The 16,836-nt window shown below is 44.1% G+C and overlaps 1 protein-coding gene across 2 annotated transcripts in view; it reads right to left on the reverse strand.

The window, feature by feature from the left end:
• Positions 1–16,836, reverse strand: part of LOC138681406 (protocadherin Fat 4-like) — a 286,716-nt gene that overhangs the window by 77,987 nt on the left and 191,893 nt on the right. For both annotated transcript variants that reach the window (XM_069768890.1, XM_069768889.1), the window contains exons 44-47: positions 14,936–15,028; positions 12,520–12,597; positions 2,065–2,175; positions 1,839–1,931 (exon numbers count right to left, since the gene is read on the reverse strand). In XM_069768890.1, the coding sequence (XP_069624991.1) occupies positions 1,839–1,931; positions 2,065–2,175; positions 12,520–12,597; positions 14,936–15,028 (375 nt within the window). The remainder of the gene's footprint in view (positions 1–1,838; positions 1,932–2,064; positions 2,176–12,519; positions 12,598–14,935; positions 15,029–16,836) is intronic.

The following is a 16,836-nucleotide window of genomic DNA, read 5'->3' on the forward strand; positions in this document are numbered from 1 at the left end:
GCGTGCCGCCCTCTGCCTGAAAAGTCAGTGCGGAGGACGGGGAAAACACAGCAGCGCCGACGGTGGAACGGGAAAGGTGAATATAGCAAGTGCCGGGGGCCTATGAGACGAGAGGTGAGTATGTCATTTTTTTGTTTTTATTTTTATAGCAGCAACAGCATATGGGGCAAATGACTGTATGGAGCATCTTATGGGGCCATGTGCAGCATTATATGGGGCTGATATCTATATGGAGCAACTTATGGGGCATAATCAGCATTTATGGAGCATAATCAGCATTTATGGAGCATTACATGGGGCAAATGACTGTATGGAGCATCTTATGGGGCCATAATCAGCATTTATGGCGCATTACATGGGGCAAATAACTGTATGGAGCATCTTATGGGGCCATAATCAGCATTTACAGTATGGAGCATTACATGGGGCAAATGACTGTACGGAGCATCTTATGGGGTCATAATCCGTATTTGTGGAGCATTATATGGGGCAAATGTATGTATGGAGCATCTTATGGGGTCATAATCCGCATTTGTGGAGCATTATATGGGGTGTATTTTGTATGGAGCATCTTATGGGGCCATCATAAACTGCATGGAGCATTATATGGGTCGTATTTTGTATGGAGCATTATATGGGGCTCCTGATTCAATATGGATATTCAAAAACACTTAACCTACTGATGTCTCAATTAATTTTACTTTTATTGGTATCTATTTTTATTTTTTACATTTACCCATAGCTGCTGCATTTTCCATCCTAGGCTTATACTCGAGACATTAAGTTTTCCCAGTTTTTTGTGGCAAAGTTAGGTGTCTCGGCTTATACTCGGGTCGGCTTATACTCAAATATATACGGTAGTTCTTCCATTTTTATCAGCATCAATATTTACATTATATCACCATAATAAAACAAATTGGTTATCATTTAGATAGATAACCTACATCCTCTTTAAGTTTCCACTGAAGTCGTCACATGTGGTCTTAGTTTTATGATAAATGAGTCTATCATGTTTTTTTTTTTAAAGTGTTAAAAATGACAAACAAAAAGTAGATTTTTAATAACTTTTTATATAGTGTATTTAGTTTCCATGTCCACATTGCTATCTTCTGACGGCTGATTTAACGCTTTTTTATATAGAGTATGCCAAAGTGTTGTAGCCTGTTAATAATATCTTTGCAAAAAGATGTTGGTATAGTGGGAAATATGTACAGTATAGAGTATATCTCTTCCAAAAACATTTTTTCTTAAACCATTTTGCTTGTAAGTTTATGTTCTATTCACATCATATTTTGTATCCTTTTGTTTCATATGGTCATTTACCTCAATTATATAAAAAGCATTATCCATATATTTCCTATATTTTTTTTACATTCTGTTTTAGGCTGTGTTCACACGTTCCGGTTTTTTCGCGGTTTTTTCGCGGTTTTTCCCGATAAAAACGCTATAAAACCGCAAAAAAACGCATACAATAAGCATCCCATCATTTAGAATGAATTCCGCATGTTTTGTGCACATGATGCGTTTTTTTCCGCAAAAAAAACGCATCAGGCACAAAATCCGGACATGCTCTATCTTTTTGCGGTTTTTTTGCGGATTTCCCACTCCAAAATGCATTGGGAAGTGTCCGGAAAAAAACGCGGCAAAAACGCAGCAAAACCGCAGCAAAAACCGCATGCGGTTTTCTTGCGGATTTCATGCAGAAAATGTCCGGTTTTTCACAGGAATTTTCTGCATGAATTCCTGAACGTGTGCACATAGCCTTAATGGTGTATTGCGTTCAAAATTTGAGAAACGTAAATGTATCCTAACAAAAGCAATAGACATTTAAAGCTTACCCATAATCTTTTTTAGGAGCAGCCAAAGCACCACTTGCTTTTATTTTAATGAAACCCTTACTTTCTGCTTTGAAGCTCTTCTGGGAATTTGTTCTGCAACAAGTAAAAATATGAATACACTATTTTATGCTTTATATTATATGTCTTTGTAAATTTGACAAATGAAAACCAATCCTGCCTCCAATATGATGTTGAGAACCTAACTACGGCAATAGACTCTACTTACGCATCATCTGTTTTAGGAACATTACTTGCGGACTCATCATCACCACTTGCTGAAGGTATTTTCTTGAAGAAACCCCTAATTGGTTCTTTGAAGCCCTGTGAGGAAGTTTCCCTAAAAAGAGTAAAAACATAAATACACCAAAACAATTACATCCCTTAATAAAGAGTAGTGGGCATAAAGCCACGACAGATCTCGGGGAATTTGTTAGACAACCCCGTCTAACCACCTAGACCAGTGATGGTATCCATATAGCGTGCATGCTAGAGGTGGCACTCAGAGCCCTCTTTACCGACAAGCGCACCATCACCCCAGCACTATGACATTTTCTGGGAGTCAGTCATCAAGCTGACAGCTGTCACAGAGAAAGTGTATCGTGCCAGCTCCCAGAAATCAATTGCACTTGTGTCAAGCTCAGACAGCTGGGTTACGAAGATGTCAGAACCATGATCAAGTCATGAGATCATGTTGCTGATGTACCTCACCGGGTTATGTAGTCGTTTGGGAGCACTGCTTTATGAGGCATGGTGGAAGCAGGAGATTCAAATCCCGAGAGGCTGTGATGAGCCATCTGCCTGTCCTGCAGCTTTGCTGTAGAGCTGCAATGAATGAGATTCTGATATGTGACTGCAATTCAGTTCATAATCTGTGGGTTACTCAGCCTAAGGCCAGGGTCATACTTGCAAATGCAATGCGAAAACTTGCACGAATCTCTCGCATCAATACCCGGCACAGCCATCGGTACTTGGAACTGGAGTGTGCGGCTGCATGTATTTCTATGCAGCTGAACGCTCCAGTCCCGAGTGCTGACAGCAGTGCCTGGTATTGATGCGAGAAACTCGTGCGAGTTTCTTGCATTGCACTCGCAAGTATGACCCCGGCCTAATCGAAAACTGCTCACATTGCCCATAACAACCAATCACAGTACAGCTTTCATATTATCAGCGCAGTTTGAAAAATGAGAGATGCGCTGTGATTGTTTGCTAAATGAGACACATTCATTAATGTTGTCTATAGCTGGTTTCAGATATCGACCTTCAAGGTCTGAGAACAGATTAAGATATCCAGGACGGCTGCAGGTCTCATGACCCAAACTGCCTCATAGGCATGCATAAGGGTGTTGAATCAGACCGAGAGATTCGGAGCTGGTCCTGACATCACAGACAGATCTCTAAAACCACTCTAAGGCCACATTCACATGTTCAATATTTAGTCAGTTTAATACATCAGTATTTGTAAGCATTTTTCACCCACTCCTGGTTTTAGCTTCAAATACTGATGTACAATACTTACCAAATACTGAGCATATGAATGAATCTAAGGGTATGTACACATGAGGTCTTTTTCTAGTGGATTGCTTTTGGAAATCTGGAGAGTGAAGGGATGGATATATTTGAGGACACTGTTTTGGAAGCAAGCAAGGGTTGGGTGCACAGTATGTAAAGCGGGGGTGGGAAGCATGTATGGGTTGGTGCAGACACATTTTGGGGAGCAAGGGAAAGGGAGAAATTTGAGGGCACAGTGTGGAGAGTGAGGGGAGGGATGGGTGCATACACAGTATGGGGAGCCAGAAATTTGAGGACACAGTAAGTGAAGCAAAGAGATTATGGGTGCAGAAACAGTATAGGAAGTAAGAGCGGGGTTGGTGCTGACACAGTATGAGGAGCAAGGTATGGGATGAGTGCAGACAAAGTAGGAGGGGAGAATGTATGCAAACACAGTATGAAAGGGGGAATGTATCCGGACACATCATGGAGGAAATGTATGCGAACACAGTATGGGGAGCAGTGGCATGTGTGAGGATACAGTATGGACAGCGAAGAGGTAAATACAGTGGGGCAAAAAAGTATTTAGTCAGTCAGCAATAGTGCAAGTTCCACCACTTAAAAAGATGAGAGGCGTCTGTAATTTACATCATAGGTAGACCTCAACTATGGGAGACAAACTGAGAAAAAAAAATCCAGAAAATCACATTGTCTGTTTTTTTAACATTTTATTTGCATATTATGGTGGAAAATAAGTATTTGGTCAGAAACAAAATTTCATCTCAATACTTTGTAATATATCCTTTGTTGGCAATGACAGAGGTCAGACGTTTTCTGTAAGTCTTCACAAGGTTGCCACACACTGTTGTTGGTATGTTGGCCCATTCCTCCATGCAGATCTCCTCTAGAGCAGTGATGTTTTTGGCTTTTCGCTTGGCAACACGGACTTTCAACTCCCTCCAAAGGTTTTCTATAGGGTTGAGATCTGGAGACTGGCTAGGCCACTCCAGGACCTTGAAATGCTTCTTACGAAGCCACTCCTTCGTTGCCCTGGCGGTGTGCTTTGGATCATTGTAATGTTGAAAGACCCAGCCACGTTTCATCTTCAATGCCCTTGCTGATGGAAGGAGGTTTGCACTCAAAATCTCACGATACATGGCCCCATTCATTCTTTCATGTACCCGGATCAGTCATCCTGGCCCCTTTGCTGAGAAACAGCCCCAAAGCATGATGTTTCCACCACCATGCTTTACAGTAGGTATGGTGTTTGATGGATGCAACTCTGTATTCTTTTTCCTCCAAACACGACAAGTTGTGTTTCTACCAAACAGTTCCAGTTTGGTTTCATCAGACCATAAGACATTCTCCCAAAACTCCTCTGGATCATCCAAATGCTCTCTAGCAAACTTCAGACGGGCCCGGACATGTACTGGCTTAAGCAGTGGGACACGTCTGGCACTGCAGGATCTGAGTCCATGGTGGCGTAGTGTGTTACTTATGGTAGGCCTTGTTACATTGGTCCCAGCTCTCTGCAGTTCATTCACTAGGTCCCCCCGCGTGGTTCTGGGATTTTTGCTCACCGTTCTTGTGATCATTCTGACCCCACGGGGTGGGATTTTGCGTGGAGCCCCAGATTGAGGGAGATTATCAGTGGTTTTGTATGTCTTCCATTTTCTAATTATTGCTCCCACTGTTGATTTCTTCACTCCAAGCTGGTTGGCTATTGCAGATTCAGTCTTCCCAGCCTGGTGCAGGGCTACAATTTTGTTTCTGGTGTCCTTTGACAGCTCTTTGGTCTTCACCATAGTGGAGTTTGGAGTCAGACTGTTTGAGGGTGTGCACAGGTGTCTTTTTATACTGATAACAAGTTTAAACAGGTGCCATTACTACAGGTAATGAGTGGAGGAAAGAGGAGACTCTTAAAGAAGAAGTTACAGGTCTGTGAGAGCCAGAAATCTTGATTGCTTGTTTCTGACCAAATACTTATTTTCCACCATAATATGCAAATAAAATGTTAAAAAAACAGACAATGTGATTTTCTGGATTTTTTTTTTCTCAGTTTGTCTCCCATAGTTGAGGTCTACCTATGATGTAAATTACAGACGCCTCTCATCTTTTTAAGTGGTGGAACTTGCACTATTGCTGACTGACTAAATACTTTTTTGCCCCACTGTATGTAAGGGGAGACTGTATGGTTAGCATGTGGAATGTGAGATGAAACGGTGTGAGGGAAGTAGAAATGTGTGAGGAGACTATTGAGGGGGAATAGTGTGAAGAGACAGTAACATAAGAGTCAAATATTTTGTGCAGGAGATATAGTGAACGTCAGTAATTTATTCAGGGATTCAGAATAGGGCAGATATTTTTCTTAAGAAGCATTATAATGACTCTGCTGTTTTTAAGGGCATCGTGTTAAGATGTGCTGCAGAAGACTGGAGAAGAGATGGGCTGTGGCTGTGAATAGTCATCATGACACGGGGCAGCATGGTGGTGCAGTGGATAGCACAGCAGCCTTGCAGCGCTGGAGTCCTGGGTTCAAACCCCACTAAGGACATCTGCAAAGAGCTTGTATGTTCTCTCTGTGTTTGCATGGGTTTCCTCCGGGCACTCCGGTTTCCTCCCACATTCCAAAGTCATACTGATAGGGAATTTAGATTGTGAGCCCAAACAGGGACAGTGATGATAATGTGTGCAAAACTGTAAAGCGCTGCGGAATATGTTAGCGCTATATAAAATAAAGATTATTAAATAAAGATTATCATGACGTCTAGACAGGATGAAAAAAAGAAAGAGAACAACTCCAATAAGAGACAACATCATCTATAAGGTACCTGGATGTAAATGTTTGTGTGATCCTGCCCGCATCTCACCAGTACTGTGGTCCCTGTATGGTCCACAGCCTGATAATGACTGATAACTTCCAGCATCTTGTTACCATTGTTAAGAACATACTGGGAAATGAAGGTTCATGTGATACAAATGTATATGGGGCTGACTGTACATTATAATTCATGTACAGTGAAGTAAATATTTTTTTGATCCCTTAATGATTTTGTAAGTTTGCCCACTGACAAGAACATGAACAGTCTATAATTTTAACATTGAGAGATACAATATCAAAAATAAAATACAGAAAATCACATTGTATAAATTATGTAAATTTATTTGCATTTTGCATTGAGAAGTAAGTATTTGATACCTCTGGCAAGCATGACTGAATACTTGGTGGCAAAACTCTTGTTGGCAAGCACAGCAATCAGACGTTTTTTGTAGTTTATGATGCGGTTTGTGCACATGTCAGGAGGAATTTTGGTCCACTCCTCTTTCCAGATCATCCCTAAATCATTAAGATTTTGAGGCTGTCGCTTGGCAACTCGGAGCTTCAACTCCCTCCATATGTTTTCTATGGGATTAAGGTCTGGAGACTGGCTAGGCCACTCCATGACCTTTGTGTGCTTCTTTTTGAGCCAACCCTAACAGGCTAATTAAGGTCTGAAATCTTGGTCAAAGTTATCTGAACACAAAAATCTCCAAGGGTACCCAAACTTTTGCATCAGCCCATTTTTCTTTTTGTAATTTTTAAAATGTAAAAAATTACAATATATTTTCCCCCTAAAATACAGGGATTTTTGTGTACTCACCGTAAAATCCTTTTCTCCGAGCCAATCATTGGGGGACACAGGACCATGGGTGTTATGCTGCTGCCACTAGGAGGACACTAAGCAAATACACAAAAAAAAAGAGTTAACTCCTCCTCCGCAGTATACACCCTCTGCTGGCTCTCTCGTGAACCAGTTTGGTGCCAAAGCAGTAGGAGCTCATAAACAGAATTGCAATATGTCAAAACCAACAAAGACTGCAAGCCAACGGACTAACAGGGTGGGTGCTGTGTCCCCCAATGATTGGCTTGGAGAAAAGGATTTTACGGTGAGCACACAAAAATCCCTGTTTCTCCTTCGCCTCCTTGGGGGACACAGTACCATGGGACATCCTAAAGCAGTCCCTGGGTGGGAAAACGTCACAACAGGTGAAACCTCACACACCCAATACTTAAAGAATTAAGTGGTTAAATGAAGCCTACAGATGCGAAACTGCCGATTGCAGAATCTGTCTGCCGACGGCCACATCAGAAGAGGCTTGAACATGAACGTTGTAATGTTTAGCGAACGTGTGAAGACTGGACCAAGTTGCAGCCTTACACACTTGCTGTGCGGTTGCCTGTCGCCGAATGGCCCTGGAGGCCCCCACTGACTGAGTGGAGTGTTACTTAATCCCTGCGGGGATAGGCTGGCCTTTGACATGGTAAGCTTCTTGGATCGCTGAATGAAGCAATCTGGCTATCGTGGCCTTCGAGGCAGGCAAACTCTTTCTGTGACCATCCAGAAGCACAAAAAGGGCATCAGCTTTGCGAAAAGACGCCGTTCTGGAAATGTACTTTCTGAGAGCCCTCACCAAGTCCAGAGTGTGAAGGGCTTTCTCAGTACGATGGACTGGAGCTGGACAGAACGAGGGCAAGACAATTTCTTCATTCAGATGAAAAGTCGAGACGACTTTAGGTAAGAAGGACGGGGACGTCCTGAGCACCACCTTGTCCTGGTGGAAAATAAAAAATGGAGATTTGCACGACAAAGCTGCCAGTTCCGAGACCCGTCTGATGGATGTTATTGCCACAGGAAAGGCAACTTTCCATGAAAGGAGAGAGAAATATCCTGTAATGGCTCGAAGGGAGTATCTTGTAAAGCACTGAGGACCAAGTTAAGGTCCCAAGGTTCTAAAGGCATCTTGTATGGAGAGACAAGATGAGAAACTTCCTGCATGAAGGTCTTAACCTGAGGCTTGAAAATTCTCTACCCCGGAATGTAAACTGCGGAGATGAGCGATTGATTTGCCTTGGCCCATTGTAGAATCTGCAAAACCTCACCGCTCTTCTGCTGCGCGTGCCTCCCTGGCGATTGATGTACTCTACAGCCATGGCGTTGTCTGATTGAATCCGGATGGGACATCCCGCCAAGAGGTGATGGAATCTATGAAGAGCCAGTGTTATCACTCAGATTTCGAGAATGTTGATCGGGAAGGTTGGCTTCGTGAGCAGACCAACGTCCCTGAGCCGTGTGGTGACGCAAAATCGTGCCCCATCCGAGGAGACTGGTGTCGGTGGTCAGTACCAACCAGTGAACCGGGAGGAAGGACCTTCCCTGATCCAAGGACGACGTTGCAGTCCATCACCTGAGAGATCGCCTGATTTTGGGTGAAGCTGCGACCCAGGGAGGCGGGATTCTTGTCCCATGCTGAGATCAAAGCCTGCTGCAGGGGACAGAAGTGAAATTGGGGAAACGGCACTGCCTTGATAGATGCCACAATTTTCCCGAGTACCTGCATGGCGAACCGCAGGGACTGAGAGTGGCCCAGAGACAGCAATTGGGCTCCCCGGATTAGAGAGGAAATTTTTTCCGGAGGGAGAATTACCAACCCTAGGAAAGTGTCCAAGATCATCCCCAAAAAGGGGACTTGCTGGGATGGAACTGGAGACGATTTCTCCATGTTCACCAGCCATCCTAGATGAGACAGAGTGTCGATGGTGACAGTGATGCTCTCTTCGCAAGCCCGATAAGACGGACCTTTGACAAGAAGATCGTCCAGATATGGAAGAATCACTACGCCCCGGGAGTGTAGAATAGACACGATGGCTGCCGTGACTTTTGTGAATACCCTGGGGGCAGTGGCGAGCCCGAAGGGCAGAGCAGTGAATTGAAAATGATCATCTCCGACCACAAAGAGTAGGAATCTTTGATGACTTTCGAAGATTGGGATGTGAAGATATGCGTCTTTGATGTCAATTGATGCCAGGTATTCCCCTTTTTCCAAAGAAGCGACGACAGAGCGTAGGGATTCCATCCTGAAATGGCGCACTGAGAGGAATTTGTTCAATAACTTCAGGTGCAAAATGGGACGCATGGTTCCGTCTTTCTTGGGGAACATGAACAGGTTCGAGTAGAAGCCCTTGAACTGTTCTGTGGGAGGAACGGGAACGATGACAGCGCTGTTGCAAAGGGCTTGTAAGGCCTGGTAAAAGGGGACTGTGTGCGCCCTGGACTTTGGAAGACGATACTGGAAGAAGCGCATCGGAGGAGGGGAATTGAAGTCAATTCTGTATCCGGAAGACACGAGATCTCTGTCCCACTGGTCGTGAACAACCGATAACCATACTTGGCAAAACAAAAGGAGATGGCCGCCTACCCTGCCTGTGTCTTCCGGACACGGCCAGAAGTCATTGAGAAGAGAATTTTTGGGGTGGGGCACTGTTGGGCCTGGATCACAGAGATCTGTTTCTCCAGGAATAAGAAATTCTGAAGGGAGGTTACGACCTCCTGCCTCTGCGTGGGGGGGAAGATGAGCTAGTGGGAGCGGCTGAGGATGACCAGCCTGTGGTACCGCGAAAGGGTCGAAAGCGAACCTGGGATTGGTTCCGAATGGGGCGAATGGGCCTACGCTGAGGGAGGAATTTGCTCTTTCCAACGGTAGCATCTGAGATAATCTGATCGAGTTTATCTCCGAACAGGCGCCCGTGCTGGTACGGCAGGGAAGTCAAGGATTTCTTTGAAGCGGAGTCTGCCCGCCATTCTCGGAGCCACAATGCCCTCCTGATGGAAACAGTGTTTGCGGCTGCAAGTGCAGCACAATTAGCCGTATCTAGAGAGTAATCCCCTGCCTGGGCAATCTGATAGGCACCTCGGGCAGTAAGCTATTGTCTATACTCTCTACTGGATTTCACTATGGCCTCGGCCCAGGCCACCATAGCTCTAGCTAACCAAGTGGTGGCGAATCAAGGGAAGAGTTGCTTCGGCAGCCTCGAAGACCGACCTGGCCAGGTTGTCAATCTGACGATCAGTGGGATTCTTAATGGAAGATCCGTCCGCCAGAGATAAGATGGTTTTTGAAGCGAGTTTTGATATAGGTGGATCTACTGCCGGGGACTCAGTCCATTCCTTTCTTAGGGCAGGTGAAAAGGGGTACCGAGCTTCTAGCGGTTTTAGGCCTCAGAAACGCTTATCTGGGCGGCTTCTATGCCTTGTAATAATGTCCATAAACTCAGGGTGGTTGGCAAAAACCCTGTGAGGCCGTTTTGTACGCTTAAAGGACACTGGGTGATCCTGATTAGTACCGGACACTTCGTCTATTTTTAGAGTGTGATTAACCGCCTCGATGAGGGAATCAATAGACTCCTGGAACTCAGGGGATTCCGGGTCTGGGGCCACATCGGATTCGTATTCTGAGTCATGCTCACTGTAAGCCCCTGAGAAGGGGAAAGAGATACAAAACTAGCGGATGAAGAAACATCGGAGTTCCGTTGGGATGCGGCATGAGTACGCTTCCTGGAGGAATTTGTACTCCCCATCGCCGTCCGGCCCCTGTCTGAAGAAGACTGTTGTGCAGCCGGGAGACCCTCTATTGGGGGTAAGGCGATGCCCTGGCTTGAGGATGAATCACAAAAGGATTCTAAGGCCCGTGCGAGGGAAGCCATGGACTGTGTCAGAGAAGAAGCCCACTCAGGAGAGCTGGCACCGCTGTGTTCTACCGTAGCGGGGGGCTCCTGAGAGCCTAAAGCTTCACAGTCTGTACAGAGGAGTTTTGGATGTTTCCGCGGTAGGGAAGCATTGCATGAGGTACATAAGGCATAGATCACCATGTGTGTTTTATCTGCCTTTTTATTAGCTTGTGGCTGAGACATTTTGCAGACGTTTGTAGGGAGCCGCAGATGGCTGCTGAGAGGCTGTATGGCTGAGCCTGGCCTAGCAGAGTGAGCCTGCAGTGGAGGGGTTAAATATGCATCTGCCGTGGAGTGGGTTAAGCAGCAAGCGCTAGCTTACCCAGGTCCTGTGTCCGTGCCCCCAGTGAGGTCTTCCTGCCGCGGTGTCAGGCATTGGCGGGTGGAGACATCCACGCTAGCTTCCTTCCGTTAACTAGGAAGCAGTCCCCGAGAGTGAAGTCGGAGCTTCTCGTGCGCAACAAGAAGCGCCAGAAGGACTAGGCGGAGCTATGAGAGGGAGGGACACAGCTGCAATATGCAGTGACCCAGGAAGAAAAGCCGGCCGGCGAGTGCCAGAAAGAGGGGCGGAGTCGGCTGGGTGGGCGGGATCTGGCCTACCACGGCCAGAAGCTAGGGGCCTAAATTAGTGGCCGCGGTCAGCGGTGATGGCCGGTCGGCGCTGGCACGTGCCGCGGCCAGCACTGTGGCGTGCCGCGGCCAATGCTGCCACATGCTGCGGTCAGCACAGTGGTCACGGTGGCGGAGACAGCTCCAGCGAGGACCGGGGGGCTCAATCGGCGGTGGCAAGGAGAGAATTATTAGGGGCACTAATCCCCTCTGGGCTCCGGACCTCCACACAGTACTCCTGAAGGGGGAGGGAACGAGTCTTCCTCTCCCCTGCTGACTGAATGCATTTGCCCTGGCTTGTGTCTGCAATCTCCAGCCAGGTACTCACGATTTCTGTAGGGGTCTGTGGCACTTTATTCTTCCTCAATCCACAATCCCTTTGATAGGGAGGTGGAGAGGGTCCATTTGCCTCCTGGCATCAGGCGCTCTCTGACAGTGGTGGTGCAGGAGCACCTAGCTGCGGCAGGGAGCCTCCACTGCAAGTAACAGCTTGTCGGTGAAGGCCTAGCTCCAGAAGGGGGTATGTGAGGGCGACACCTCATGTTTCCTTCCGTTGTTGGTGTGGTGAGAGCGGACCCGTTTAAGGATCCGTTGCCCCTAAAAGAGCCCAGGCAGACGTAGAAGTTGCAGGAGGGGGTACGTGGAAGCGACACTTCGCGTTCGCGCCTGTTGATGATTTTGGGAGATTGGGATCTTGAAATGCCCCATCGCCGTCCAATCCATGAAAATGGAAAAAAAGACACTAAGCAAGAACTGGTTCATGAGAGAGCCAGCAGAGGGTGTATACTGCAGAGGAGGAGTTAACTCTTTTTTTGTGTATTTGCTTAGTGTCCTCCTAGTGGCACCAGCATAACACCCAAGGTCCTGTGTCCCCCAATGAGGGGAAGGAGAAAAAAGGAAATGTGTTATCTTTAATTTTAGGCCTTTTAGAGATCATTTTATCTTCAACTTGCTTAACTGTTTACAATAAAAGTAATTTTAACCAGGAGTGCCCAAACTTTTACATGCCACTGTAATCAGGATCCACCATCATAATACCTTTCAACTTGTCCTATAGTGGGCTCCTCGGTATCTTCACTCATCTGCACTTGTACAATTTCCTTTTTTGTAGTATCACTGCAGAATACAAAAAATAAGAATTACTGGAGCATTTGCACAGACCTGACCACATTGCAAAGTCAAAATCTGGTCATTGCCTGATGAAAGGAGCTGTTCATTTTTAATATCCATTCATGTGCAAAATGTATCTTTTACATCTTTGTAGCCCATCCTAGCTTTGTGCAGGTCCACAATTTTGTCCCTGGTGTCCTTAGACAGCTCTTTGGTCTTGTCAATGGTAGAGCGGTTGGAATGTGGTTGAGTGTGTGACAAGTGTAACCAGATGCAATTAAAACAGGTAATGAGTGTAGAATAGGAGGCTTCTTAAAGGAAAACAGAGGTATGTGAGAGTCAGAATTTTTGCTGTTTGGTAGGTGATAAATACTTACTTCATGCAATAAAATGCAAATGAATTACCATATTTTTGTGAATTATAAGATGCACTTTTGTCCCCCAAATTTGGGGGGAAATGGGGGTGCGTCTTATAATGCAGATATACCTTACCGGCCATGGTGGAGCAGGATCCCGGGGTCACCGCTGGAGGAGGCAAGAGTAGAGCATTGCTGCAGGCCGCAGGATGAAGAGGAGAGGGTGTTCGGATGTGGGGTGCAGCGTGCCACTGTGGGTGTTTGGTGCTGCGGGGGCTCTGCTGACATCTTATGAAAGCCCAGAGCCCACGCAGTTACATGGTTTCCTATGCAGTCGACTGGAAACCGCAAAAATGGCTGCTGGCCGGGGGCGGTGCTTGCGCAGATGGAGATCTCGGCTAGGAAACCATACAACTGCGGGGGTACTGGGCTTTCACAAGATGTCAGCAGAGCCCCCGCAAGACCAAACACCCGCAGCGGCATGCCGCAACGCACACCCAAACAACCCCCCTCATCCCAGCCTGCGGCATGCAGCAGCGCTCCACTCTTGCCTCCTCCAGCGACGACCCTGAGACACTGCTTCACAGCAGCCACCACCCCTGGTAAGAAATAAAACACATGGATTATAAAAAGCACCACCATTTTATTAAAAAAAAGTTTTTTTCCTATTTTTCTCCTCAAAATTTGGGGTGCATCATATAATCCGGTGTGTCTTATAATCCACAAAATACGGTATGTAAAAAATCATACAATGTGATTTTCTGGATTTTATTTTTAAGATTCAGTCTTTCACAGTTGAAGTGTGGCTATGATAAAATTTGCAGACCTCTCCATTCTTTGTAAGTGGTAAAATCTTGCAAAATCGGCTGTGTATCAAATACTTATTTTCCCCACTGTATGTGGGCTTGCTTTATGACAAACAGTTCTGCCATTGTTTTTTGTCATTTATATTTTTTTTTTTACAATTTTGCAATAAAAAACCGAAAACTTTATTGCGTAATGCTATCTTCTCCTTATTTAAATAATATACTCTAAAATAAGCTTGTCAATAATACCTTTGCAAAAAGATGGTGCTATAGTGAGAAGAGTTTTATATATGGTATACCTGTTCCAAAAACGTGCTATATAATTGGAGTTTGGAGGGTTTTTTATATATTTTTTAAAATAAGCTGTATTGTTTGCCCCCGATCTCTGTGGTATAAAAAATCCAGCAGGTAGTGGGCTGTCAATCAGCATGACGTCTGCAGTGACGCTCCATCGACAGGACAGAGGGGAAGAGGAAGGGCTGCTTTGTTGTGTGGTCAAATTAAGCAGTTAGAACTGTTGGTAGGAGCACTCTGTGACTGCTCTGAGTTGGCAGAGATCGGCGTTGGGCAGTACAGGTAGGTACAACTACTTGCCTGTAGGATCTTAGCCCCTACCAAAGTCTCAGATAACCCTTTTAACAATATGCAAAAATTATTCATGACAATAATCTAGGTCCAGTTTGACTGGATGTGAAAAGACACAAAATACTGTAAAGTAAGATATGTTTATGGATTTAGCTTGTTGGGCAAGTCCCCTATTTTGCTTTTGGAAAATACAAATTGCAAAAAAAAATTGTAAAAATATGAAACAAAATAATTATTTTCTAACCAAGTTTTGAAGTAAACCTTACCTCTTGTTCTCGTCTCCAATAATAAGCTCAAATGTTTCGTTCACATTTTTGTTTTGCAGAAATGTATTTCTTCCATTTTTATCAGCAGCAACATTTCATGTCTTACATAAGAGGTCCCCAACCTTTCTGACCTTGAGAGCCACATTCAGATATGAAAGAAGGTTGTGAGCCACTTTTAACTCTAAAAGATCTACTCTTTATAGTTGTTTTATACACCTGGTGCTAATGCACCAAGCTGGCAGACAGCAGCAAGCCACACAACATGGCTTGCTTTCAAAATTTGACAAAAGTAAATGTATCCTAACAAAAGCAATAGACATTTCAAGCTTACCCATAATCTTTTTTAGGAGCAGCCGCATCACCACTTGCTTTTATTTTAATGAAACCCTTACTTGCTGCTTTGAAGCTCTCCTGGGAAGTTGTTCTGCAACAAGTAAAAATATGAATATAATAAAGCATAAAATAGTGTATTTCTTTGTAAATATAACAAAAGAAAACCTGCTGTGAGTCAGCAGAGATCGGCGTTGGGCAGTACAGGTAGGTACAACTACTTGCCTGTAGGATCTTAACCCCCACCAAAGATAACCCTTTTAACAATATGGAGAAATTATACATTACAATAATCTAGGTCCAGTTTGACTGGGTGTGAAAAGACAAAATACTGTAAAGTAAGATTTGGTTATGGATTTAGCTTGTTGGGCAAGTCCCCTATTTTGCTTTTGGAAAATACAAATACCAAAAAAAATTGTAAAAATATGAAACAAATTAATTCTTTTCTAACCAAGTTTTGAAGTAAAGCCTTACCTCTTGTTCTCGTCTCCAGTAATAAGCTCAAATGTTTCATTAACATTTTTGTTTTGCAGAAATTTAGTTCTTCCATTTTTATCAACATCAATATTTCATGTCTTACATTATATCACCATAACAACAAAACAAATTGGTTATCATTTAGATAGATAACCCACATCCTTTTAAATTTTCGACTGCAGTCATCAGGTGGTCTTAGTTTTATGATTAATTAGTCTATCATGGTTTTTTTTTGTGAAAGTGTTAAAAATGACAAACAAAAAGTAGATTTTTAATAACCTTTATATAGTGTATTTAGTTTCCATGTCCACATTGCTATCTTCTGAAGGCTGCTTTAAAGCTTTTGTATATAGAGTATGCCAAAGTGTTGTAGCCTGCTAGCAAGATCTTTGCAAAAAGATGTTAATATGGTGGGAAATATGTTTATTATACAGTAAATCTCTTCCAAAAACATTTTTTTCTCAACCCCTTAACCCTGGGAGCTTTTTTCGGTTTTGCGTTTTCGGTTTTCACTCCCCTTCTCCCCAGATCCATAACTGTTTTAATTTTATGTCAATATGGCCATGTGAGGGCCTGTTTTTTGCAGGAAGAGTTGTACTTTTGAACAGAACCATTGGTTTTACCATGTCATGTACTAGAAAACAGGAAAAAAATTCCAAGTGTGGTGAAATTGCAAAAAAAAAATCAATCCCACACTTGTTTTTTTGCTTGGCTGTTTTTATTAGGTTCATTAAATGCTAAAACTGACCTGTCATTTTTGATTCTCCAGGTCATTACGAGTTCATAGACACCAAACATGTCTAGGTTCTTTTTTATCTAAGTGGTGAAAAAAAAAAAGCCAAACTTTGTTAATAAAAAAATGTACCATTTTCCGATACCCGTAGCGTCTCCATGTCTCATGATCTCAGGTTGGGTGCGGGCTTATTTTTTGCGTGCCAAACTGACATTTTATTGACACTATTTTGGTGCAGAAGTGATCTTTTGATCGCCTGTTAATGCATTTTAATGCAATATTGCAGCGACCAAAAATAACGTAATTTTGGCGTTTTGACATTTTTTCTCACTACGCCGTTCAGCGATCAGGTTAATCCTTTTTTTATTGATAGATGCAGCAATACCAAATATGTGTATTTTGATTTTATTTTTATTGTTTTATTTTGAATGGGGCTTTTATTAAACTTTTGGCATGCTTCAATAGTCTCCATAGGAGACTAGAATCTGCCACATTTCGATCGGCTCTGCTAAATAGAGGCGATGTTCAGCTCGCCTCTGTATAGCAGATTTACTCACTTGCTATGAGTGCCGACCACTGGGTAGCGCTCACAGCAAGCTGGCACTGACAACCATAGAGGTCTCCAGGAGACTTCAGGTTGTCATGCCAACACATCGGTGATCCGCAATCACCTCACGGGGTCACCAGTGTGC

The sequence above is a fragment of the Ranitomeya imitator genome, chromosome 5 (genome assembly GCF_032444005.1).
Source record: "Ranitomeya imitator isolate aRanImi1 chromosome 5, aRanImi1.pri, whole genome shotgun sequence".
NCBI classification, from domain to species: Eukaryota; Metazoa; Chordata; class Amphibia; order Anura; family Dendrobatidae; genus Ranitomeya; species Ranitomeya imitator.